The 25,445-nt window shown below is 40.8% G+C and overlaps 1 protein-coding gene across 1 annotated transcript; it reads right to left on the bottom strand.

The window, feature by feature from the left end:
• Window positions 1–11,682: 11,682 nt before the first annotated feature.
• LOC117913178 (diacylglycerol O-acyltransferase 2D-like) lies at window positions 11,683–24,904 on the bottom strand. The gene is made up of 8 exons (XM_034828134.1): window positions 24,752–24,904; window positions 14,454–14,528; window positions 14,241–14,328; window positions 13,559–13,621; window positions 13,261–13,416; window positions 12,812–12,898; window positions 12,243–12,334; window positions 11,683–11,806 (listed from the first exon to the last, which is right to left on the bottom strand). Exons 3-8 carry the CDS (start codon window positions 14,241–14,243, stop codon window positions 11,761–11,763), a joined length of 447 nt encoding a protein of 148 aa, XP_034684025.1. The 5' UTR covers window positions 14,244–14,328; window positions 14,454–14,528; window positions 24,752–24,904; the 3' UTR covers window positions 11,683–11,760.
• Between the last annotated feature and the right edge of the window lie 541 nt (window positions 24,905–25,445).

A 25,445-nucleotide genomic window follows, 5' to 3' on the forward strand; every position in this document is an offset into this window, starting at 1 on the left:
TATGTATAGTATTTTTATAAAATAAATAAATAAACTATTATCTATTTTTGTGTTTTCTATTGTAATTTTGTTTTTAAATATAACTGATAAATATTTTTAAGAATCATCCTCAAAATCTGTTTTTTAATAATTATTTTAAAAATCATTGTAATAAAATAAATAAATAAATAAATAAAAAGCAACCCCTTGGACCAGTTTGGAGATCCTTGAAATATTAATTTTATTCTCTGAGTCTTCAAAAATATTATAATATGTTAATCCCATGTTCAAATCCATGATGCATCGGGTAGAATAGAAGTAATCATATCTTAAGGAGCTTGTACAATACAAATTTTTAATATATAATTTTATATTGACTCATTTGGTCTAATAGTCCATGGCATTTCCATTCCAATTGAAAGTTCAATAAAATTAGAGATTATATATGAAAGAGATATTCAACCAACTATCATTGTAATGCCCAAACCCAATTTAGGGTAAAATCATAATTTAAAAATTATTAATTAATTAAAATAATTTAATAAGGGTAAAAATATCTTTTTGTATTAAAAACCCTTGTATAAATTAGATTTTTCTTACCTTTTTTCTTTAAAAAAATTATTTTACATAGAGATCAGAGAAATAAAAAAGTATAGGATTGAAAATTTGGAGGTTTAAGATTTAAAGATCAAATTTTCAATTCTTAAATTAATATTTTATATTAGTTAATTAGTTTTGAACACTTTAGAAATTCTTTGAAATATCTTAATATTGATTAGAGTTCATTTAATTAATTTGTAAGTCAAAAATATTAAAAATTTATGAACATAGTTTTGATTTATTAATGGAAATTGATAAATTTTGATTACTCAAATGAATAGATTTAGAAAAAAAAATAATAAATAAATAAAATAAGAGTAGCGTGATTTTCTAGAACAATGAAGAGAAAATAATAATAATAATAATAATGTAGATGTATGTCGTGTAGTAGAGGGTTTAAAAGAAAAAAAAAAGGATGCGTGTGGGAAGGAAGAAACAAAAGAAGAAAAAAAAAAGTGTTATTATTATAATAATAATAATAGGTGTAGTTGGTGGCTTAGAGTAATGGTGTTGTTGGGTATTTGAAAGTAATAATAATAATAATAATATATAATGGGGTGTGGGGGTGGAATTGTGGTTAAGTGACAATTGGTAATAATAATAATAGTTTTTTTTGTGTAGGTTTTAATTTAATTTAAGTATATAAAGAAATAAATAGGGAGGGTAAGATTAGGAAATAAAATAAATTTTCCAATAATTTGGAAACTCATTAAATTAATTTATTATTGTTTAGTAAGTTAAAAATAATATTGGTTAGTAATAATATTAGCATAAGAAATTAATTAGGATTCCTAATACTAAATAAAATATTTTTAGGATTATCAAATTTTTACCAATTGTATATGATATTATGTTAAGTGATAAGTAAATACTTCAAGTTTTTGAGCACTTCTTCAAGGTAAGGGAAATTAATGTAGATTTTTATAAAAGAAAATAATTTTCTTTTTATATTGTATTTTGAAATATGTAAAAATATTATTTTTATTTTTACTCATGGATCAAATATGTGTTTTTGTATGAAAAATATATTTGAGAATTTTCTTTGTTTATGAAAAATGAAAAATGAAATTTTTTGGAGATATGATATTTTGTTTTGCAAGTTTGAATTAATGAAATAAAGTGTTTAACTTTAATTCCTATGACCCTAGTAAACAGAATATAATTATTGACATTTCTATGACCCTAATCAATGAGTTATAATTGTTGACCTTATGACCCTAGTAATTGGGTTATAATAGTTGACCTTATAGCCTTAGTCAACGGGTTATAATTGTTGACATTTGGTTTTGTTCACCTTAAATGAAACAAATTTGAAACTAGTTATTCAATTGTGAAGTCTCATCAAATTGGGCACCATTTGTCATACAATAATCAGAGTAAAGATATTTTGAATGTATTTAATTTGATAGTTTTGAAATGGATATGAGGAAGTTTTGTTGAAAAGTTTGAATGTATTAGTATTTTGAACTCAAAAGTTTTTATAAAAATAAGTATATATTATATCTCTTATTTGCAAGCATGATTAAAAATGTTTAATCCATGAAACTGTATTAATGTTTTTTGTTGGGCTTTGAGTTCATCCCCTTTTGTTGATAATCTTTGAGGTAACCTCAGTTCGGGTGATGAGTGACTGTTAAAAGGGAAATTTGACTTTATTAAGACATTTGTTTAAACTCTTTTTATTTTGGACATTGTTTAAATGTTAAAACTTAATTCTTGTTTGAATTATGTTAAGTTTGGAGTTATTTGGACAATAACACTTTGGTTGATGTATTAGTTTTTTTTTTTTTTTTTAAGTTGATACTTGGAGATTTTAAAATTTTATCATACTACTTGGAATAGGAATTTGGTAATTAGTAAATTTTCAGTTATAATACGAATATTTGTGTCATTTCCACTTTGAGTATTTGGACTTGAGGCGTGAAATAACCGTCATACCCTTGTAACGGGTTTTGGGACGTGACAATCATATAGTATTATTAACATAGACAAAAAAAGAAAAGAATCCAAAAAAAAAATGTCAATAACAATCAAGTTAATGGCACATCTCAAAGCTTTTGATTTCGACCTTTGGCAAATATTTTAAGCTACCTCTTGGAGTTACCCAAGTAGGAAGCCAACATCACAATCGACTAGTTATGGATTCAATGCCTACTTGATAGCACCATTAATTAGGGAATGTCAAATGTGTAATTTAGATTTTGTTGCTTTGCATCTGGAATTCTGTTACTTACTCTGTATCTAGCATGCGAATCACATTATTTCATTCTTAATCCTATTTTTTTATATTATGATCTTATATGTTTGTGTAAATCACATTATTTTAATCTTAATCTTAATCACATATTATGATCTTATATGTTTGAATATATCTTTATTCGATGATTCATAGACGTTAAATTAAATGACCCATATTTCAACTTTGGTAAAAACCAATTTGGTACCTAGGATTGCATGCATAATCCCATAAATGTACATTTACATGATGGTGATGCAATACACAAATGGAATAGTTTGTTTGCCAGAACTAGTAGGATGTCTAATAGGTCGGCCCCATCAGAAGATGCAGCATATTGTGAACATAATTCATGAAAGCAAATTGTAACGTAGGGAATGACGGGGGAAGGATTCTTATTTGGAATTGAAGCATATCCAAGAAGGGTCTCCAACGGGCCGGGCCGGCCGGCCTAGCCCGGGGCGGGCCACTGAGCCCGTTGACTGGTCAACAAGCCGGCCGGGCTGGGCCCTTGGTAAATCTAAGGCCCGTGGCCCAACTCGTGGGCCCTCAAGTTGGGCGGGCTAGGCGGACTTTGGGTAAAAATTAAAATATTTTTGAGTTTTGAAGGGAAGGAGATTGGATTCGAACCTCTTCCCTTATGGATCCATAAGCATTCAAGAAGAGCTAGCCACCAACTAAGCTAGCCCTCTTTCATGTAACTATTTTGCATTAGTTATATATATATTAGAAATGTTGTATGATTTTTGAAAAAAAATAAAAGTGAGTTGGTTGTTCAATGGTCACATGACCGTTGAACATGCCACTCATAATTTATAAATATCAAATATATGACCGTTGAACGGTCTTGACATTTAAAAAAAAAAAAATTAAATCCTAATATTTAAATCCCTATAAATATTAAATACCTCAATTTTTTTCTATTCTCTCAACTCTTAAACTCTCTCCCATTCCACAATATTTCTAATTATTGCATTTTGTCTCAAATTATTCAATATTATTGGTGGTGAAAAACAAGCATTGGTGGTTCAAAGAGTTCAAATTTGAAGGAATTTCTGCTTTGGTTCTCCAATTTAGTAACATACTTCACATTTTCTTTTATTTATTTGTTACATTTTAATTTTACATTTATTATTTTTAGCATAATATTTTATCAATAATTATAATTATGGCAAGTGGTTCTTGTTCTTCATCTAATGCATGTGATAGCAAAAAATTTACTTCAAATATATGAAATTTTTTTGATAGATTAATAGAAATAAATTTAGAAAATAATAAAAAAGAAATAAAAGCAAAAAGTAAAATTTATAACAAACTTCTTAGGGGTGGCTCAAATCCAGGTACAAGTCATTTAAAAAGGCATTATGAAAATTGTAAAACTAAAAATAATGTAGATATTAGAAATTATATGCAATTAGGTAAAAATGAAAGTGGAAATTGAAAAACATTTTCTTATGATGAATCTTATTGTCGTGAAAAAATGATTGGTTATATAATAAGAGCAGAACAACCTTTCAATTTCATGGAAACTTATGATTATACGGGAACAATGCAACGAGCTGTTAATCCTCAGTTTCAAGGTTGCTCTGGAAATAAAATTAAAAGAATTCTTATAAAAAAATTTGAAACACAAAAAGAATTTTTTTTTTTTTTTTTTTTTTTTTGCAAATTTTGAAGGAAAAATTTGTTTAACATCTGATATTTGGACATCTTTAACTCACAGTGGTTTTTTATGTATAACTGCTCATTATATTGATAATGAATGGAAATTAAATAAAAGAATTATTTCATTTAAAATAATAAATGCTCCACATAATGGTAAAAATATAGCATCTTTAATAAATGATGAAATTATAAATTTGGCATTCGTGATAAAATATTTACAATAACATTATGTAATGCTTCTAATAATGATGCAGGGGTATCTAGATTAAAACAATATTGACAAATAAAAGAAGATCAATGTAAAATATTTCATGTACGCTGTTGTGCACATATTTTAAATTTAATTGTAAAAGATGGATTAAAACACGTTGATGATACATTATAAAAAATTAGAGGCATTGTTGCGGGTCTTAATAGTTCTCAAGCAAAACATGAATTATTTTTTGATTGTTGCAAAATGTTAAATATGAAAAAAAAGAAATATAAATTTGGATATGCCCACTAGATGGAATTCCACTTATAAACTTTTACAAACTATTATAAAATATAGAAAAGTAGTAGAACTATATGAAATACAATTAATTAGCAATGATTGTAAAGCAGATATTGATGTATTAAATTATTATGATTGTCATATTGCAGATCTTTTAAGAGATCTTTTTGAAGTATTTGATACTTCAACAAAAAATTTTTGTGGTGTATATTATCCATCTTCAAACCGAGTTGTCATGCAAATAACTAATATTTTTATTGTACTTCAAAAATATTTAAATTTGGATATATTTAATGATGCAATATTTGCAATGATAGAAAAATTTAGAAAATATTGGGGAGAAATACCTTTAATTTTTATCTTGGTTTAATTGTGGACCCTAGATTGAAATTTGAAGCTTTGGATGAATGGTTAACAATTATTTATTTTAATGACCAAATAAAAATTGAAGAAATTAAAAATGAAGTAAATTCATTATTATATAATTTATATAACCATTATAAAGAAAAATATGGTGATGATATTAGTTCTATTAAATTACCACCTACATCTACAAGCTCTTCATCTTTTTATAAAAGAGCTCTAGAAATGTTAAAAAGTCGAAAGAATGCAACAAATAGTTCTCCAAACAACACAACTGATTTAGATAGATATCTTAATATTGATTTAATTTCATTTGAAGATGATGAAGATTTTGATATTTTAATATGGTGGAAATCACAACAACACAAATATCTTGTGCTTTCTATCATTGCTCATGATGTACTAACAGTTCCTGTGAGTACAGTTGCATCAGAAGCTGTTTTTAGTGCAGGTGGAAGAGTAGTTAGTGATAAACGATGCAGCTTAGCGCCGGATTCTATTGAAGCAAATATATGTGTGAAAGACTGGGCAATAGCAAATAAAAGGATATTTGATTCTATTCAAGAAGAAAATATGCTTATCGATATGGAAAAACTAAAATCATCAAGATCTTCATGGATTTGCGATAGTTCACCATCACCGCCAAGAGATAATGATTAAAATATTTTACTAAATGTATGTCATATTTTTATTTTTATTTTTGTGGTTGAAAAGTACAAATGATTGACAAATAAGTAGGTGTCAACCTAGTTGGGATGTATTTATTTTGTAGTGATGTAAACTTTTCCCACATTTTCAAATGTAATGTATACATTCAATGAATAAAATAGTTAGCAATGAATATTTTTATTAATGTAGCCTTTTCTATTTCTTGAATATTTATATATATATATATTTTTTTTTTTTTAAGTGGCGGGCCTATGGGCGGGCCGGGCCTAAATTGGGGCCCATGGCCCGGTCCATCCAGAAATGGGCTCGGGCCTGCTGGGCTCGGGTCGGGCTTTAGCCCGCTGGGCCTGGCCGAGCCGTGGGCCGCGGGCTTTTTGGAGACCCTTCCAATAGCCAAATGCAGAGGAAAGACAACTAACCATATGTGACTACTTATCTTAGTAGTAGGATAAAATTAGGGTGTTATTTCTTTTCTAAGCAGTTACACCATGAGAAGGCATATCACTAAAGGGATCAACAGGAGATAAGGGACTGAACTGCTCAATCCAAGTAAAATCTGTTCAAAGAATTTTCAACTAAAGGTCAGCATGCCCAACTCTTGCTTTGTGCCTTTCAAAGAGATCTTTTGAGTCCATCAGCAAACTGACCTGCTCAACAATTAATAAAAATGAAGTCGATACTAAATAATTTCACTTATTGCTTAATTCTCTGGCCTATTTATATATTTATATTTGTTTAAAAACGAAAAACAGCTTACCCATGTTGTAGACCCCCATTCAGGGTCTGCTTTTGCTGCAGCCAAGTTTGACAGGTGTCGCCACTTTAGGTGGCCATGTGTCACTCCGAGATGGGCTGTGGTGGAATCAAAGTAGTGGTTTTGAGAACCACTAGGGGAGGGACACTTGGAGGGATGTTCTAGAAGGAGGAGCATATTTGTTTTTTTGTGAGGATGTTGCCAGCTGCATGTGATAGTGAGTGGAGGCTGGCAGCTGCATGGAGAGGTCGTTTGGCCGTTGGAGAATGTTTTTTTCTTCCAGCTGCAGAGTAGTGGAGGGGGTGGCTGTTTCTGCAAGTTGTTGGAGGGGCAAATCCGGTAGGGAAAAGGGAGATATTTTTGGAGGTATCGATGGCTTGAGGAGGACGGCAGAGAGCTTTTAGAGAGGAGGCCTTTTGGTTTGGTTGTTTTAGGAAGTGAGGGGCAGACGAGAGAGGAGAGAAAAAAGCTAAGAAAAACGGGGAAAGAGTTTTCTAGGGGGAGGCAGGAGAAAACAGAGGGAACTTGAGAGAGCTTTTGGGAGGAGTTTTTTTTTAGCTTGTTTTTTGGAGGAGATTTTCAGGGGGCGCGTTTGAGAGAGAGATACATTTTTTTTAGAGAGCTTTGGGAGTTTGGGCAGGAAGCTGGATGGTTCGAGGGGAACAGATTCTAGCTAGAGAAGGGATTCTCTGTTTGGGTAGGCTTTTTGCTTGAAGAACTCAGGTATGAACTCTGCAATTTTTTCATTTCTACTCATTCACTGTTTTTCCTCAGATTGCTGTTGTTTTTCTTAGCATTATATTGTTTGGGGTGGATAATGAAGGCCACTTGTTTGCTTGTTGAGATAAAATCTTGCATCCATGTTTGCCATTGCTGATTTGAGTATGTTATACCTCTATTATGCCAATGCCCATAGTTGTATTTGAGATGAGTTTTACTCACCAAATCAGAGGATTCACTGACGATTCATGAAGTGAGGACTTTGAGTTTTTCTTTTTTATTCATTTTCTTTTATGCTCTGTTTCTCCATCTTCCCCTGTTTCTTGATATCCATCCATGGCATACATTGTTTATTTCATCTCTGTCTGAGGAGGTAAGGTGGTAAAAGATTTGCTAAGTCGGGACTGGCTCTCTGGTGAGCACTAGCCTTGCAGTGGTTGATTTGGTTCAGATGGTGTTAGTGTCCTGAGTCACAGTATTGAGAATGGGGTCAACACAGATGGGAACCTGTTCAGCGCCCCATCCCATTGTCGCAAATATCATTCTGGGGGCTTTTATGAATCAATGGGTTCCATTGAGCATTTCATTTCATCAAATTGTGAAGGTGAACCATGGTTGGGGTAATAGTCTTCGGCCAGATTGCTGAATCTATTGGGCGAAAAGGGTCATTGATGATTGCTATAATTCCTAATACGATCGGATGGCTTACAATATCATTTGCTGAAGTTGGTAATGCTGGCGAAGCCTTTGGGAAGTAGTTGGATACTGAGAATGAAATTTACAGTTCATAGAGATGGAATATTCGCCCAGAAAGCATGGTACATTTTCTCATCACCATACCCATCTTGGTACCCATCAAACCCATACCATGTTTACCATTTTTTCTCTCTCTTCGTACCACTAACTCTATGCTTACATCCTCTTCCATCTTTCCTCAATCTTTCTCTACACCCACTTTTCTCCAATATTTCCATACTCACCATACCCTTCACTCATAATTCCATCTTGCCATGCATGAAAATACCCTACCCATATCACCACTTTTCATTACTCTCATATACCCGTCCACTACCTTCTCTTTACACACCATGCATATACTCATTCTCATCCCATCACCTTTTCTCTCTCTAGTTTCCTACACCCGTTTCTCACTAAACCTCACCACTTAATTCTCCAATTTCGTTTTTATATTCACCTAGACAATCATACCCATTTTCTAACTTCATTATCTGCCGTACCCACGTCACATATCTCCCCTGCATGTGCTCATTTGACTGCAGCTTCACGACCTATCTTTCTCTCTAGATTTCCACATTGTTCTCACCACCCCCCCCTATCTCTCCCTTTCCACCCCTTTTGGCGATGCTTTCTTAGATGAGCCTGGGTTCATAAAGTCCAACATGGTGGGTGATGTCAGATCCGTTAGTAAGCTGGTGGATATTGAGGATGGGTTAATGGTTATTACCGGTGTTGAATCCCATGCGAGGCATATATTTTGTCAAGTTGGTGCTTTAGCTTTGACGAGTTCCCTGCATCTTGTTGACAAAGGCTTTTTTTTTTATGGTGATATGTCTCAACGTCAAAAGGGATAGACGTTTATCTTGCTCTCAGTGGGGTCCATGTGTTTTGCCGATTTGATCCTTGGGAACGACGCCATTAAGGAGGAGATTTGTCCTTGTAGCTCTGTTGTCACCTCATCTTCATCCTCGTGTACAGGCTGGTTCGTAATGGATGCGTACTTCTATGCATTGAAGGATTCGTTGAACGATTCCAACACCAAAAGTCTCGTTCGCTGCTAGCACTCTTGCAGCCAAAAATCACTGTCTGGACTGTTGCATAAAGGTTAAAGATTCATCACCATAATCTGGCTGTTGCGTCTTACACCTCTGCCCAAAAGAAAATGATTCATTAGCATTTTCTTTTAGCCATTAAATGGACTGCTAGTGCATGAAGAACAACTTGAGATGGAGCATTGACGCTCTTGGACTCTTTTCTGTTTTCACACTCTCTCAAGGGAAAATGTATTTGACAGTGCACGTGGAAGGGAATGGGAACGTGAATTGCTTTACCCTGATGCCTGTGGGGTTCAGCACAGGGTTTGATTGACAGCTGGATACCAAACTCAGCTGAGACATCCATCTCACTGCCCTGCGTGGCGCCGTCGACGACCGCCATCACCTAATCCGCTATGGCCGTAGCCTTGGCCATCGTTGGCGACGTCGGAAGCCAATCTTTGTTTGGTGTTTAGGCGAGTCCGATCTTCTTCTTCCTCGTTCTGTGACAGTGGTCAGAGATAGTCTGGAAAGCCATTTTTCCAGCGGCTACTCGTGAATATGCACCTTCGGCGAAGGAGTTATGGAATGATGCAGCCATTCAGTCCATGTATAAGCGGAGAAGTGAATTGGAAATGCTACCTAGTGTTGATAGTTATTTCTTGGAGCGGGCTGTTGATATATTGAGAACAGACTATGAACCCTCAGACGTGGACATCTTATATGCCGAAGGGGTTACTTCATCCAATGGGCTTGCTTTTATGGACTTCTCTTTTCTACAGTCGAAACCTGGTGATAATATTGACGCAGTCGATCTGCATGATTCTCAGTTTAGATACCAACTAATTAGAGTATAAGCAAGAGGTCTTGAGGAAAACTGCAAGTGACTAGAAATGTTTGACTGTCCATGTGGACCACCTCACATAGAAGGAAGTACACTGAAACTCATAGGTGTGGTATCCAAGCTCCTGAAGGACTCATCCACTTCTGAAACCAAGGCTGCAACTGTGATAGGCACCCATGGGAATGAAGGCAAGATTGAGAAATAGTGAAAAAAGGCATAAGTGTCAAGAGGGCAATAACAGAAGAGGTAAAAAGGTGTGATGGACTGTCCCGATGAGAGAATTCCGGAATTGAAAGTCAACGACATGAAAGTGAATGTCCCTGATGAAGTGACAGAGGATGGTAATCCTGTGAAGCATTTGAGAAGACTATGACTTCAATGGTAATTTCACATCAGAAGAGAGGCTTTGCTAAGTCGACAAGAGGGTGATTCGGGAAGGATGCAGCCGCAACCACCCACTTAACAGTTACAACCTCATTGGCACTTCGGGTCCCCCTCCTACAAGGTCTTTCAAGACCATCTCATAGACCCTTTGACCCACGTGACATGTCCCATTTCACCATCTTTAATTTGGGATAATATTTTTCTAAACCTCATTCTTCAAATAATTCCTTAGATTTTAGTTTGTTTAAAAATGATTTTAACTCTCCTATTCTTCGTCCTTAGTTTTGTTTTAGGTTCCCAAAAATCCGTTTTCCTATAAAATTCGTTGCCATTTTTCTTCGGCATACATTTTTTGTTACTTCCATGATTTTAAAATATTTTAAAAATCAATCACAAATTAAATTTCGTAATTCTCAAGTGATGAGATTTATGGAATTGATTCGTGCAAAATAAACGGGCTTTGGTGGGGGCCCTACATAAGTAATTTTTGATTAATTGATTTGATCATCACACTTGATTGATTCATCTTGCTCTATGGCATGCTCGAGTTTATTCTTTAATTATGTGCTAACCCTTTTTCTTGATAGCGCATGAAGGTTCGTTGCCTAGGTATGCGCTCATTCTCACTCTGGTTAATTCATATGCATTTTCTGACTCTCATATGTGCATGATCACTTTGAGTATTCATCGATTTTCTCATTGATTGTCATGTTAGCTTCATTTTATTAGTAGAGACCCGATTTTAGGGACTTAGAGGGGTGCTACGGTCTTTACCGTACCTTCCCGATAAGTAACCTGACCCCCGAACCCGATCCAGTTTTTTGTAGACCAACCTTTTCCAAAACAAAGAGTCACACTTAGGGTTTTTCTTTCTTATTTTGTTTACCCTTTAAAAATAAAACAAAAATAAGTGGCGACTCCAAGTCATTTTTTTTAATCAATTAAAATCAATTTTTCAAAATAAAAATCGAGCTCGCCATCGAGTGGGAAACGCATGAGTACGAAATGCGGGGTCCACACATGTTGAATCATACAGATGTTAATTTCCACAAGGTTCGGTTTGCTTAATATTACTTTTTATAAAAACACAAGCAGGCAGACCCTGTAGCATAGCTTGATATGCTCTTGAGAAACAGAGAGGTTCCGATTCCAATAGTTCACAAACTTTGGGTGAATTGGAGACCAGTTTTGAGCAAGAAACTTACTAACAGAAACAACATGTTAGAAAGCATCCACACCTCTTCCACAGTGGGTTGTGGATTTTGCTTAATCTCAATTGGCCTACCCACCACCACATGCACTAAATGCTGGTAAAGGTAAATGAGATCTGAGAAAGAAAAGCACCATGAATAAGACTTCAAAGAAAAATGTTATTCAGATATTTAAATAACATAAAATTACTTAGAATTTGTTGGATAGTAATTTTAGAAAATGCTTCTACTTTTTCTAACTTTAAGAATTTTTTTATAAAAAGAGTGTTTTTAAGTGTTAAAAAAATTAAAAACCACTTCCTAAAATTACTATGAAACAAACTTTTACATTCTGAAGCAATAGTGTTTCCATGTCTCACTGTAGATTAATAAAGCTTCTGAGACTGGCTCAACTATCATCCACAAGAGTAGATGAAAACGTGGTTTTGGCATTTCATCTTTTCCATCTCTTGACATTAGAAGAAAGTAACATATGATTTTAAATGTGGAAAATACAAAGGGTTTCTTATTAAAATAAGTAAATCTACAAAAGAGGATGCTATATATGCTTACCCTAAGATTTCCCAAAAGAAAATGGGGGTAAACTTGATAACTCTAGAAATTTGCAGTGACAGCTTTCCACCAGGATTCCACCACTTGTTTGACTGTAGTACAATCAATGAAAACAAAGGATTTATTTGTCTTTCTTTTGGGAGCAAAGCATAAGCATCAACTATAGGATTACCCTACTCAATTCCATCCAAGTCAACTCAACAAATCCTTTATTCCAACTACTTAGGTCAGCTACATGAATCCTTTTCATCATCTAGCTCTACCCAAGGTTACATCCTCCATTAATTCCTTGGCATTGTGTTTTCTCTCACTGCCTTAACCCTCAACCCATGTTCAATTTAGAAAATGCAGAATTAAATAGAATGTAAAATTGAATAGCTGTTTTAAGATAAAAATGAATCATCAAATCTGCAAGGTCATGGAAATGCTAGAATGAACCAATTCCAAGAGCCAAAGAGTATTGCCATGAATAATCAAATGTAAAATAAACAGGACAAGAATATCAGGCTAAGCCTAGAGATCTCTGCAGTCTGCCGAAGCCCAAATACCTGATTGGGAAAAAGCTATACCTGACCAAAGCAGAAAACTGGAACCAGCGACCGTCCCATCTCCATGGCTATGTGAACAAATCCTTTTCTAGACTTGAGGAAGGCAATCTATGACAAAGAAAACATAACTGAACCAACAACAGAATAATAACTAAATAATATTTGTAGAACAATGTTGAATTTCCAGTCTAAGCATGGACTGTTTCTCACCTACCTTCTGGTAGCATATTTGGTTTGTTCCCTCATCAGAAAAAAAAAAAAAAAAAAAAACAAAAAAGAGTTTGTTTAATTAGTCTGTTATTTTGGTGATCATGTTACTGTTTCTTTCCTGCCACACATTTTTTCTTGTATTGGAACTTGATTTCCACTTGCAGGTTATCCAGAAAGAGTTTGCTATTACATGTATGCGTGCATAGCTAACGATGTATTATAGTATCAAGCCTAAAAGTGGAAAGTTATAAGAATTGAACCTCACAACCGTGCTCCATAAGGCATGACTCTTGCACTCCACCTGGCACTATGATGCAACTATGACCAGATCCGCGTAGGGAGGTAAAAATTTTCTTCGTTGCTGGTGTAAAACCCAACCAAGTCCATACATGCTGCAGGAATGGTGTGTAGAACACCTGATCATTTTGTCCCCCAACATGAGAAATAGAAGCACTAGGAAGGCCCCATGAAATTGAGTAGGCCATGCATTATTTTTAAAGATAGCTAGACTTACAGCACTAATGGCGAGGAATTTAATTCTTGGGAGAGGCATGAAACCTGTAAAATCAACAAGTGCAACGAAACCAGTTGGCAGAATTGAATGTGGCTCATATCCAAAGACTGCATCAAGCACAGAGTCAAAAAACATTATTTTTGCCTAACACATAGAAATAAACTAATAAGTCTCTATCTCTCTGTCTCTCTCTCTCTCACCCAGACAACATATTTCAGAAATATATGATATATATTTTATGAATATTAAAAATAATTACAACAATTTGAAAATATATGCATATAATTAACTTAGTGATGTTCCAGCCATAAGGGGAAAAAATGGAGAAACCCGGTCTGGTAAATTGGATCTGTCTGTTGGATTAGTGAGTTAACCTGTGGTACAACTAGTTCAACCGAACAATCAGATCCCAAATTTTTCAAAACATTGGAAAAAATGTTCACAGGAAAAGAAATGGGTCGATGCAGATAAATGAGATTGCTTATATTGATATTTCCAAGAAAGAGCTGATTGAACTTTGAAACAGGTTAATCCATCATATTTCCTGGGAAAGAGGATTGCAAGAAATTTATAAACTAAAACACACTTTCTCTACCCTCAATGCATTGCATTAACATTCATAACAATTAACATGGCCCTCCAAAACACACTTCTACTTAAACCAACAGAAACAGACATGGGTTTGGTGACTGGGCTATCACCAATACCCGATGTCTATGAACTTACCATAGGTATATGATTTGGGTCGAACGCGTTTATGTCCTCCACATGTAGAGTTACCCGAAAATAACTGCAACCATTCTCACAAATATACCTGGCTAATTTCCATGATGAACAAGAAAATCACATGAATAATGATAGACATAAGTAGCAAGATCTAAGAAAGGAAACTTGCTTTGCAACTGAAAGAGGATATATCATATATGGTGGGGTGAGCACCTGGACAGTTTTCTCCCAAATTTGCATTTGTCGTTGACGGGAATCACCGTAAAAACTAAAAGCAACCCAAATATCCTGTAGTATAAATACAAACAAGAAGGTATTCATTTGAAAATAAAATAGAATAATGAAGAAGAAAGAAACAAAGGCAGGTGAGTGGTGGGAGAGGGGAAGTAGAAAGGGAAGTGTTGATGCCTTGCGTCCCAATGATCCACATAGCTGCCAAGTGGACGCACGCTTTCAATCCAGATTGAGTTCTAGTTCAGTCTTCTCTGCAAAAGATGTCCGGACACACCCTCCGATGGTTTTGTTAGCCATGGCTCAAGAGATTAAGCTGTCGGCCTTTTCCAGGGATAACAAGCTTACCTTCCTCCTTGTGTGAATGCCCTTTTATATAGTGTCAGAAGTTCTGCCTCCCTCTTTAATGGTGGGAAGACTTTTTGGCTCGTCATGATGCCTCTAGGTGGTGGCAGGGCCATCATCACCCTACGGACAGCTGTCAAAGATCGTGGGAGGCAACTTGTCATCGCTCATGTCCTTACGCTCTGCAGGCAGCGGAACGTGGGCTGTGGCAAGCTGTCGGAATGACGTAACAAGGCTTGCTCACTTTAGTCAATGATCCGAACAACATATCCAGATATGATATGCTATCGTCCGGGTGTGATGTTCGCGAGTGCCGTGTGCTTCTCCTTGAGGGAGTCCGGAGAGGGGAGCGCGCCACGTGTTCTCTTGGGGAGTCCGGATGGAGTTGCTTCGGATAGCGATGCGTGCCACGTGTCATCAGGGGGAAGGGTCCCTACAATGCCCCCCTTTTAACCTGCCGATTTTGCCCGGGCAGAATGGACGGGTTAAAAATAATTGTTTTTGAAACTGAGGTTATTTTTTGTGCTCATTGGGCCACGTGGTGCGCGGAGGCGAAAAAAAAGAAGAGCATTTATGACGAGTCGTCATCCCTGGGAATTCTCAGGCAGCGTGTCTTTTCAATAACAACACGGTTGGGCGTTTTGGAATACCGAGGGGTTGTCTCTCTTTAAATAGTAGATCGAGCCTCCTACGCTTGTATTTTTTCTCTTCTGCATTTCTGCTGGTAGTGCTCTCTCTTCGACTCTCTGCGTATCTTCATCTGCAAGTGAAGTTCTAGGGTTTCTGCCAGCAATACTCGTGTCGTGACGGTGACTGCATCGCAGACTTCATCTCCATTTTGCCAGTTTACGCTCGGTATGTTCTCTATTCTTGTCTTCTCCTCATTGTGTTTGTTTTGCGGTTGTTTCTGGCTTGTTGGGCAAGTTACTTGCGACTGGGGGTCGGTATTGGTTTTTAGGGCTTTTTCAGGGGATTCTGGTTTTGTTTTGGCTATGTTAGGGTTCCTGTTGCCCCACTGCACCTTTTGTGGGTTACCGATCCTTCTTTGGGGTAGAGCCAAATCGTTAGGTTTTCTGGGCGTTTTTTTCGTTAGGGTTGTGGGGTCGAGTCCTTGTTTTTTACTGTTGGCATCCTGCCATGCAGGTTCTGTTTCGGCCCCACTCTTAAAAATGTCTGCGAAAAAGGACGTTGCTTCATCTAGCACGGTCGGGCAGAGCGGCAAAGGTGCGTCCGAAGTGGTCTATGCGGAAAAATCCGTGGACAAACTGAATGTGAGGCAGTTCTGTGAACGCTTCTGCATCCCGATGGCGTGTCTGTTCAGTTTGTGGACGGAGAGGCCGTGTCCACTGAGAAATCTGCGGACAACGCTATCTACTTCACCAATGAGCAATTCAATGCTGGGCTCCGGTTCCCCCTCCCATCGTTGTTCAAAGAATTTCTTCACTTCACCCAGATCCCCCCGGCCTACATCCATCCCAACATAGTCCAGGTGCTGATGAGGTGCAGCATTTTGAGCATGTTGTTCAACCTGGACCTTTCACTGCTGGAGGTTCTTTTCATCTACTCCATCAAGAAGGGGAAAACTGACCTCTTCAGCCTAGCTGCCCACCTGCCTTCCCTTCAATTGGTGACTCATCTTCCGGATTCGACGAATGGGGGAGCCAAGGGGCATGTATTAGTCCGGGGTGTCTGGGCTAGGCTATTGGAGCATCCAGAGATATAGTTTTCCCCAAACCGCTCGCTAGTGCTCTCGGGTAGGGCAGCTTGTGGGGTTTTTCCGGCGCTCGCTTGTTGTTTTCTTATTTCAGGGTTATGAGATGGCTAACATCTTTGGTTGCTGATAATGCAGGTACAGACAAGAGGGGTCGTGTAGTCGAGTGGGTGGAAAAAACGTCCTTCGACCGTTTGAACAAGTTATTTGAGATTGCGGCGGACGAGAGGAGTTGTCAAACGCTTCTCTCCGCGCAGAATCTCCGCTTGGTTACCTAAGAGCCCCAGTCGTACATACTCAACATACTCCCAAGGCGGCTGCCCAAAAAGGTGGTGGCCGAAGAACACTTTGTTCTCAAAGATCTCTCATTCTACATGGAGGCGCGCGAGGCAGACGCCCAGGCACGCCAAGCACTTCTCAACCAACGGGAGGAAAGAAGGCAAGAGGGAACTTTGTGAAGGGTCCCTGGTGATAAACGGCCCGTGCCCTTTCCTCCCGCTGGCGCCCCAACGGGAAAGAAGAAGAAGGTTCCCATAAAGGGAATAGTAATAAGATCTCCAGATCCCTCCGGCTTGCCCGCTGTTTCAAGCGATTCCAAACGTATCCCTGGTCAAAATGGATCAAGGCCTTCAATTCCAATGACTGAACGGTTGGCTCTCCTGGCTGAGGAAGAAACCTCAGTGGATCAGCCCGGCTCTCCCCACCCGGACGCGGATGTAGCCGGGGCCTCTTGCCCTAACTCGTTGCCTCCTACGGCTCCTCCGATGGAAGAAATGGGGGCTGAAAGGCAGGGTTTGCCCCCTTGTGAGTCGAGTTCCCTTGCACTTGTACCGGTAAAGGGGCCGACTATGGGGAGGTCTCGTCCGGCATCAGCGGGCGGCTTCAAGATTGTCTTTTGGAAACCATCGAAGTCAGCTGCTCATCCGCCCAGGAGGGTCATCCGGAGGGGCGTCAGACAGAGATAGCAGAAGAGAACCCAACCGACCCGGTGTTGGTCCTGGATGAGGGTTCGCCTAAAGAGATCCAACCGGCCGTGAATGATGAGGGTCTGTCTCTAGGGGAGGAGTCACACCATAACGCTTCGTCAGGGGGGAGTCCAGTTGATGATGCGGTTTGCACCTTTGCTAGCCCTTTCAGCTATGTGGAGTTGGGAGAGATGCTGAAACAGATTCCTCCCGGCTCAGATGTTGCTCTGCCTTCAGCGAAAATGTTTGAAGCGGCGGAAATGGTATAGCTTAATCCCCTTGATTTTTCTTGCCATACTGGTGTGTTTTTCACACGGCTGGTAATTGAACTTGTTGTTGTGGGTTTCTCTGTAGCTGGTGAGCGGTATTTGCGGCATGGTTCAACAACGCGATCTCTTTTCAGACTTGCTGCGGATTACCGATCACATGAAGGCCTTCGTCTCCCAACGCATGAGTGGTGAAGAGAAATTGCGCTCGAGATTGGAGCAGACCGAAACCAACTTATCTGCTGCCTGGAGAGCTTCTGAAGAGAGTGCCGAAGCTTTGAAGAGGTCTCAGGACGACAACGAGGCTCTCCGGATAGAGCTAGCAGAGGCGAAGAGACGGGAGGAAACTATAGAAGCCTGCCTGCACGAGGCGGAGGACGAGACGGCCCAGCTAAGGAGGGAAGTGAGACAACTCCGGACAGAGGTGTCAATTGAAGAAAAACAGAAAGAGGACTTGCAGTTGCGTTTACTAGCACAAAAAGAAGAGTTGGAGGCTGAGTTTGCCGCGCAAAGGGAGGAGCTCAAGACAGAATACCAGAGACAAGTGGACGAGATGTATTTCTTCGGCTACCGTTGCTACATGAAGAAGAATGGTATCAAACGGGATGTCCCTTCGATTCCCCCGGGCGAGGAGGAAAAGTTGCGCCGCAAGCCCTCCCAATGAGAGCTTTTCTTTTTGTAACTTTTATTGCTATTTTTCTCTGTATTAGTAGTCCAGAGAACCTTTTTGTATAAAATTTCACAATTATTAATAAAACATATTCATTCACATTGTTCTTCTATCTTTCTTTCATTGGTAATATTGCTTTAGATTGGATACATTCTATGGTCGGAGCAATGGGGTTCTGTTTAGCTTCTATAGATGATAGGCTCCACTTTCACTTGTCTTGGACACTATATAGGGGCTTTCCCAATTGGCTTGAAACTTTCCTACTCCTGTCTTAGCAGTGTTTTCGAAAACCTTTCTAAGGACCAGCGTTTCACTTTTGAAGCTCCTGGGTTTTGCCTTGCGATTGTAGTGAGCAGCTGTCCTTTGTTGATAGTCGGCCATCCAGATGGATGCGGTCTCTCTTATTTCGTCTGCTCAGTCCAAATTTCTTCCTAATTCCTCATTTGCATCATCCTGTCGTCCTGCCTCGGTCCGGATAGTGGGTAGCCCTATTTCTGTAGGAATGACTGCGTTCATACCGTATGCGAGGGCGAAGGGAGTGTTTCCTGTCGGTCGTCCGGGTGTGGTTTGATAAGCCCACAAGACACCGAGTAGCTCCTCCACCCACTTCCCTTTGGCTTGCTCGAGCCTCTTCTTTAAGGCAGTTATTAGGGTCTTGTTTGTGGCCTCTGCTTGCCCATTGCTTTGAGGATAACGCGGTGTGGAGTATGAATTCCGGATGTTTAGTTCCGAACAGAAATTCCGGAAAGTGATGCTATCAAACTGTGGACCGTTGTCAGCTATAATGGTTTGGGGGATTCCAAAGCGGTAGATGATGTTCTTCTATACGAACTTGGTGACATCTTTGTCTTTAATGCTAGCGTATGCTTCAACTTCCACCCATTTATTGAAGTAATCTGTGGCAATGAGGAGAAATTTCTTCTGGGCAGTTGCGGCTAGTAGGGGTCCTACTATGTCCATGCCCCACTACGCGAAGGGCCAGGGGCCTGAAATTGGTTTCAATGTCTCCGACGGCACATGTGGTATGGGGGCATGCCTTTGACACTTGTCACATTTTTTGACATAGGCTGCCGCATCCTTTTTCATCGTGGGCCAGTAATACCCTTGCAAATGGGCCTTGTGTGCCAGATATCAACCTCCGGAATAGTTCCCACATACTCTCTCATGCAACTCAGCTAATACATACAGGGCCTCTAAGTGGTTTAGGCACTTGAGATAAGGATCTGTAAAGGATCATTTGTACAAGTGCCCCCCGATCAGGATGAAACGGGCAGCTTGTACCCGGGTCTTGTGTGCTTGCTTGGGTTCTTCGGGCAGAGTATCTGTCCGGAGATACCTTATTATGTCCTCCGCCCACTCTTGGTCGTCTGCTTGGTTTGCCTCAATGGTATTGCAAGTGGAGGCTTCCGCGACGGAAGGGTTGGTTTGCACATGTATAGGCAATAATATGGCTTTTTTGATGGAGAGGGAAGCAGCTATGCCTGCCAGGGTGTCGACACGTCCAATTTCAGTCCGTTTAATTTTTTCGATCGTCCATTCGGTGAAGTGTTGTAAGGTGTTTCTCACTTTAGTCAGGTATCGCGCCATGCGCTCATCCTTAGCTTCGTATTCTTTCTAGACGTGTCTTACCACAAGTTGGGAATCACTATAGACTCGGAGCCTGGAAACGGATAGAGCCAGGGCGAGGTCCAACCCGGATAGGATGGCCTCATACTCCGCTTCATTGTTAGAGGCGGAGAATCCCAGTCGGATAGCTTGTTCCAGATGTTCTCCTGTTGGGAATTGCAGCAAGAGCCCTACTCCGGATTCTGATGACCGGGAGGCTCCATCAACCCGCAAAGTCCACTACTCCTCTCCGCTTGGTTCCTTGCACTAGGTAGATCTTCGGGAGTATTCCAGCACGAAGTCAGCCATCACTTGGCCTTTCATGGACAACCTGGGTTAGAACTCGATTCCATATTCGCTCAACTCTATGTCTCATTGAAGCATTCTTCCGGTTAGGTCCGGCTTGTGCAGGATGTTGCGAAGGGGCTGGTCAGTTAGCACGACCACCGAGTGGGCTTGGAAGTAAGGGCGGAGCTTCTGTGCGGCACTTCGAAGAGCCAATACCGTTAGCTCCATCTTTGAATACCTTGTTTCTACGTCCGCCAACGCTCTGCTGACGTAGTAAATAGGTTTATACTCCTTGCGCGAGGGGCAACGGAATAGAACAACGCTAATTGCCCACTCCGATACAGCCAGGTACATATACAATTTTTCTCCAGGGAGGGGGTTGCTTAGAATGGGCGGTTGCATGAGGCAATGTTTAATTTTTTCGAAAGCGCTCTGACAGCTATCCATCCATCCATTCGCTCCAGCTTTTCGTATTGCCAAGAAGAAGGGCCGCAGTTCATCAATGAAGCGGGCTATAAAGCGTCCTAGCGCGACGAGCTTGCCTATGAGGTGCTGTAATTCCTTTTTGCTCCTGGGGGGGTGGTGTTTCCATGACGGCCTTAACTTGATCCGGGCTAACCTCTATCCTCCTTTGGCTGACCATAAATCTCAGGAACTTGCCAGCACTTACGCCACAAGCGTATTTAGAAGGATTCAATTTCATGTCATACTTCCTTAAGAGGTGGAAGACTTCTTGCAAGTGGATGGCATGTTCCTCTCGGGTTTTGCTTTTAACCACGATATCGTCAATATATACCTCCACTGTGCGACCGACCAAAGGTTTGAAGATCTTCGTCATCAGTCTCTGATAAGTGGCGCCAGCATTTTTGAGTTCGAACGGCATGACTTTGTAGCAATAAATATTGTGTGGTGTTATGAAGGCTGTCTTCTCTTTGTCGGCCAGGGACATGGGGATTTGGTGGTATCCGGAGAATGCGTCCAAGAAGGAGAGCATCCTTTGCCCAGCAGTGAAGTCCACAATTTGGTCTATCCGTGGTAGAGGAAAACTGTCTTTTAGGCATGCACTATTGAGGTTGGTGTAATCGACACACACCTGCCATTTGCCTTCCTTTTTGGGTACCACTACTACATTTGTCAACCAGTCCGGATACTCCACTTCTCTAATGAATCTGGCTTCCAGCAACTTGTCAATCTCATCCCTGATAATCTTTTGCCTGTCCGGGTGAAAACGTCTAACCCTCTGTCGGACGGGTCTTGCTGTTGGCAAGACGTTAAGCCTATGAGAGACGATGGAGGGGTGAATTCCTTTCATATCAGAATGAGCCCATGCAAAAACGTCATGGCTTTGTCGGAGGGCGTTTTGGATGCTCCAAGTCTCTTCCGGCATCAAGAGGGAACTGATATATGTAAGGTGAGTACCTTCTTCCGAAATTTGGATCGTCTGTAAGGGATCCATTGCCGGGGGATCTTTGTCCGCCGGACTCAGTAATTGCTATTGGTTAAGTGCGCGGGTGGACTCAGGGAGGGGTTTATCATCCTGGCTGGTCCCTATTTCTCGTGCTATCTGATAGCATTGGCGAACGGCTAACTGGTTACCATATAGGTCGATTTGCCCATCCTTGGTAAGAAAGCTTACCATTTTATGATACATAGAGGGGATGGCTTTCATGTAGTGCAGCCGTGTACGCCCCAAGATAACATTGAAGGGTGATAAATCTTGTACCACCGAAAATTGTACATTGAGAGTGACTGGGCCAGCTTGGACCGACAGTACAATATCTCCCAATGAGGTAGTTGTCGCTCCGTTCAATCCGGACAAGATTCGCCTAGGGTTTTTGAGGCCCGTTAGATTGCGTCCCATGTGGCTAATTACCGATGCTTATACAAGATCTGTCGAGCTGCCTGGGTCGACTAGAATGCGTCTCACGTCGAAGTCTCCCATCTCCAAGGACAGGATGAGGGCGTCGCGGTGCGGCTGCAATATCCGTGTGGGGTCTACTGGTGGGAAAATAATTGTCCCATCTATGGGGCGAGGCCCCCCCCCCCCCCTCCCAGTTATCCCAGACCGTATGGAGTTGACGCGCTTACGCACCGATGCTGCCCGCAACAGCCTCTGTCTCTTCCGTTTGGAGTCGTATTCCTTGTCCAATAGGTCTCCGTTGATATAGTTTATAATGGCTTTGGGGGCGGTTGGAACCTTGGGGGTTCCAGAGTTGTGATTTCGGGAAGCATCTCTACCTTTGGCATCTGAGCGAAGGTATTGCTTCAAATGTCCTGCCCTTATGAGCTTTTCGACCAAATAATGGAGGCTTCTGCACGTCTCCGTTGTGTGACCATGCTCCTTATAGTAGACACATTTTTTACTATGACCCCTTTTGGATGGGTCCGCTCTGAGGAGTCCAGGCCACCTGAAGTCGGATATTTCTTGAATCATAGGGAGAAGCTTCTCATAGGATATGGAAAGGGGTGTGAGGGGCGGTAGTTCCGGGCGGCTTTGTTCTTCCTGCCTTCGACCGGACGGCCTTGGCCAGTCCGGAAGTTTGGCATTTCTTTCCGCACCACTTCTGGATGCCTGTCCGGCAACCAAGATTTGTTGGGTGGCTGCTCGCACGTCATCTTCGAGCATTGAGTATTTGCTTGCGCGCCGAAACAAGTCGTCCATCATCGTAAGAGGCTTCTTAGCCAGCGATTCGAAGAAGGGGGTGCCTGGACAGATGCTTCGCTTGAAGATCTGCAGGACAGCATCCATGCTGTAAGCCTCTACTTGTAACATGGCCTGACCAAACCGCTTCACGAATTCCCTCAAAGACTCGTTCTCCTCTATTTTTTATGTTTTGCAGAGTGCTAATGTTCTGTTTATGCCGAGCGGAGCATAAGTATTGTCCCACGAAAGCTTCCGACAGGTCCCTAAAATTATCAACAGAGTTGGGAGGTAGGCAATGAAACCATGAGAGGGCCTGCCCTTGTAGGCTGGCAGGGAATACTTTGCATAGCAGCGCATCGTTTCCTATATCAAGAGTCATGAGTTGTCGATAATGCATGATGTGGTCGAAGGGGTCACTGGACCCATCATACGTGGAGAATTTAGGCACAAGGAATCCCCTTGGGGGGTCGTAATGAACAATATGAGAGCAAAAAGGCGTGGAGAGCATGTCGTCCAGCCTTTTGCTGATGGAGCCAGTGGGTGGCTCGTTTGGGAGGTTTCTCCCAACTTGTTGTACCGCTTTGTGCGGGGGAACGTTCTGCACCATAGGGGTGACCAAAGGGTCAGGGTGCGCTCCCCAGGTTGTGGCTACTGGCGGCCTTAGCCTCCCAGGCTCCTATGGGCCTAGCCTCGCGTGCATCGCGTCTGACAACTGGGGTCTTTTGTCGCGTTGTCTCTTTGTTGAGAGACGAGTAGAGTCTGAGCTTTCCTCTTGGGGAGCTTGGTGCATGGGCGTGTGTCGCTCTTGTGGCCTAACGTTGCATGTTTCAGGGATGGCTCCTGTTGTCCCAAGGTATATTGACTCTGGGTCAGGCATTGAGTTTGCTCCCTAGCCTCTTGAGCGCTGACCACGAGGAAGCCTCGTCGATGAAGCATGGATGCGCAACACAACGTTTTCTTCTCTCAATCTCGCTGTCTCCTGGAGGAGAGCCTGCATTTGTCGCTCGCTTTCCAACTGTCTTCTCTCGATGGCTTGGAGCCATTCGGAATAATCTTCTTCTCCTCTAGCAGACGAGCAGCTTCTGGAAGGTGTGGACATCTTTGCCGGCGACTGAATCAGTGAATTCCCACAGACGGCGCCAATGTTGATGTCTTGCGTCCCAATGATCCACATAGCTGCCAAGTGGACGCACGCTTTCAACCCAGATTGAGTTTTGGTTCATTCTTTCCTACAAAAGATGTCCGGACAGGATGTCCGGACACACCCTCCGATGGTTTTGTTAGCCATGGCTCAAGAGATTAAGTTGTCGGCCTTTTCCAGGGATAGCAAGCTTACCTTCCTCCTTGTGTGAAGACCCTTTTATATAGTGTCAGAAGCTCTGCCTCCCTCTTTAATGGTGGGAAGACTTTTTGGCTCGTCATGATGCCTCTAGGTGGTGGCAAGGCCATCATCACCCTACGGACGGCTGTCAAAGATCGTGGGAGGTGACTTGTCATCGCTCCTGTCTTTTCGCTCTGCAGGCGGCGGAACGTGGGCTGTGGCAGGCTATCGGAATGACGTAGCAAGGCTTGCTCACTTTAGTTAATGATTCGGACAACATATCCGAATAAGATATGCTATCGTCCGGGTGTGATGTTCGTGAGTGTCGTGTGCTTCTCCTTGAGGGAGTCCGGATAGGGGAGCGCGCCACGTGTCCTCTTGGGGAGTCCGGATGGAGTTGCTCCGGATAGCGATGCGCACCACGTGTCATCAGGGGGAGGGGTCCCTACAGGAAGGAGCACCAAGGTGAGGGCCACGGGAACTGAAAGGAAGAGAAAGGCCGTGAGGACCAAAGCAAAGATGAATTGGATGGCCCCTAACCATAGAGTTAGAGCCTCTATTGCATGGATTATGGAATCTTCTCGTCTTCCCCTGAGTACCGCCACTGTTTCCTCTTCACTACTGCTGCTCACCCTCTATTCCTTCCTCTCCTCCATCCGACCTATCCCCAACTACTAAACACTTGTTGCCCATGACTAAATATACATTTATTGCTACTGCTGCTCATCCACCGGTTCTTCTCCTCCCAGCCTGGTCCTGCCTCTCCTCAGTCCCTACTCTCAAGCCCTTTGCCTCCTTATATTGAAACCCCACCACCCCATGTCTTAGAAGTCAGATCACATCAAATGCAGCAGAGTGCATAGTCCTAAATTCAATTACTCCATATTGAAAGTGGTTTGTTGGGTCAAAGGATAATAAATTAAGGGTTTATTACATTTTACCCCATCTGTTTTGCACATCATCCTTGAATCCAAAATCAAACAATATACCTTTTATACCATATAATTATAAACAATGCATATATTTTTTTTTTTTACTCATGATGTTACCTTTTTTTGGACAAAAGGTGCACATACTTTTATAGCTTGACTGAAAGCAAAAGTGTTATTTTTTAAGTAAAAGCAAAATGATCATTATTATATTAAAACCCCAAATTCCA

This window comes from Vitis riparia, chromosome 4, assembly GCF_004353265.1.
Source record: "Vitis riparia cultivar Riparia Gloire de Montpellier isolate 1030 chromosome 4, EGFV_Vit.rip_1.0, whole genome shotgun sequence".
NCBI classification, from domain to species: Eukaryota; Viridiplantae; Streptophyta; class Magnoliopsida; order Vitales; family Vitaceae; genus Vitis; species Vitis riparia.

Coding starts and splice junctions, on each gene's coding strand:
- LOC117913178 (XM_034828134.1), bottom strand. Junction 13,417..13,558: donor TGCACTTGTTGATTTTACAG/GTTTCATGCCTC, acceptor CAAAATGATCAG/GTGTTCTACACACCATTCCT. Junction 12,899..13,260: donor TTATGGAGCACGGTTGTGAG/GTTCAATTCTTA, acceptor TCTTTGTCATAG/ATTGCCTTCCTCAAGTCTAG.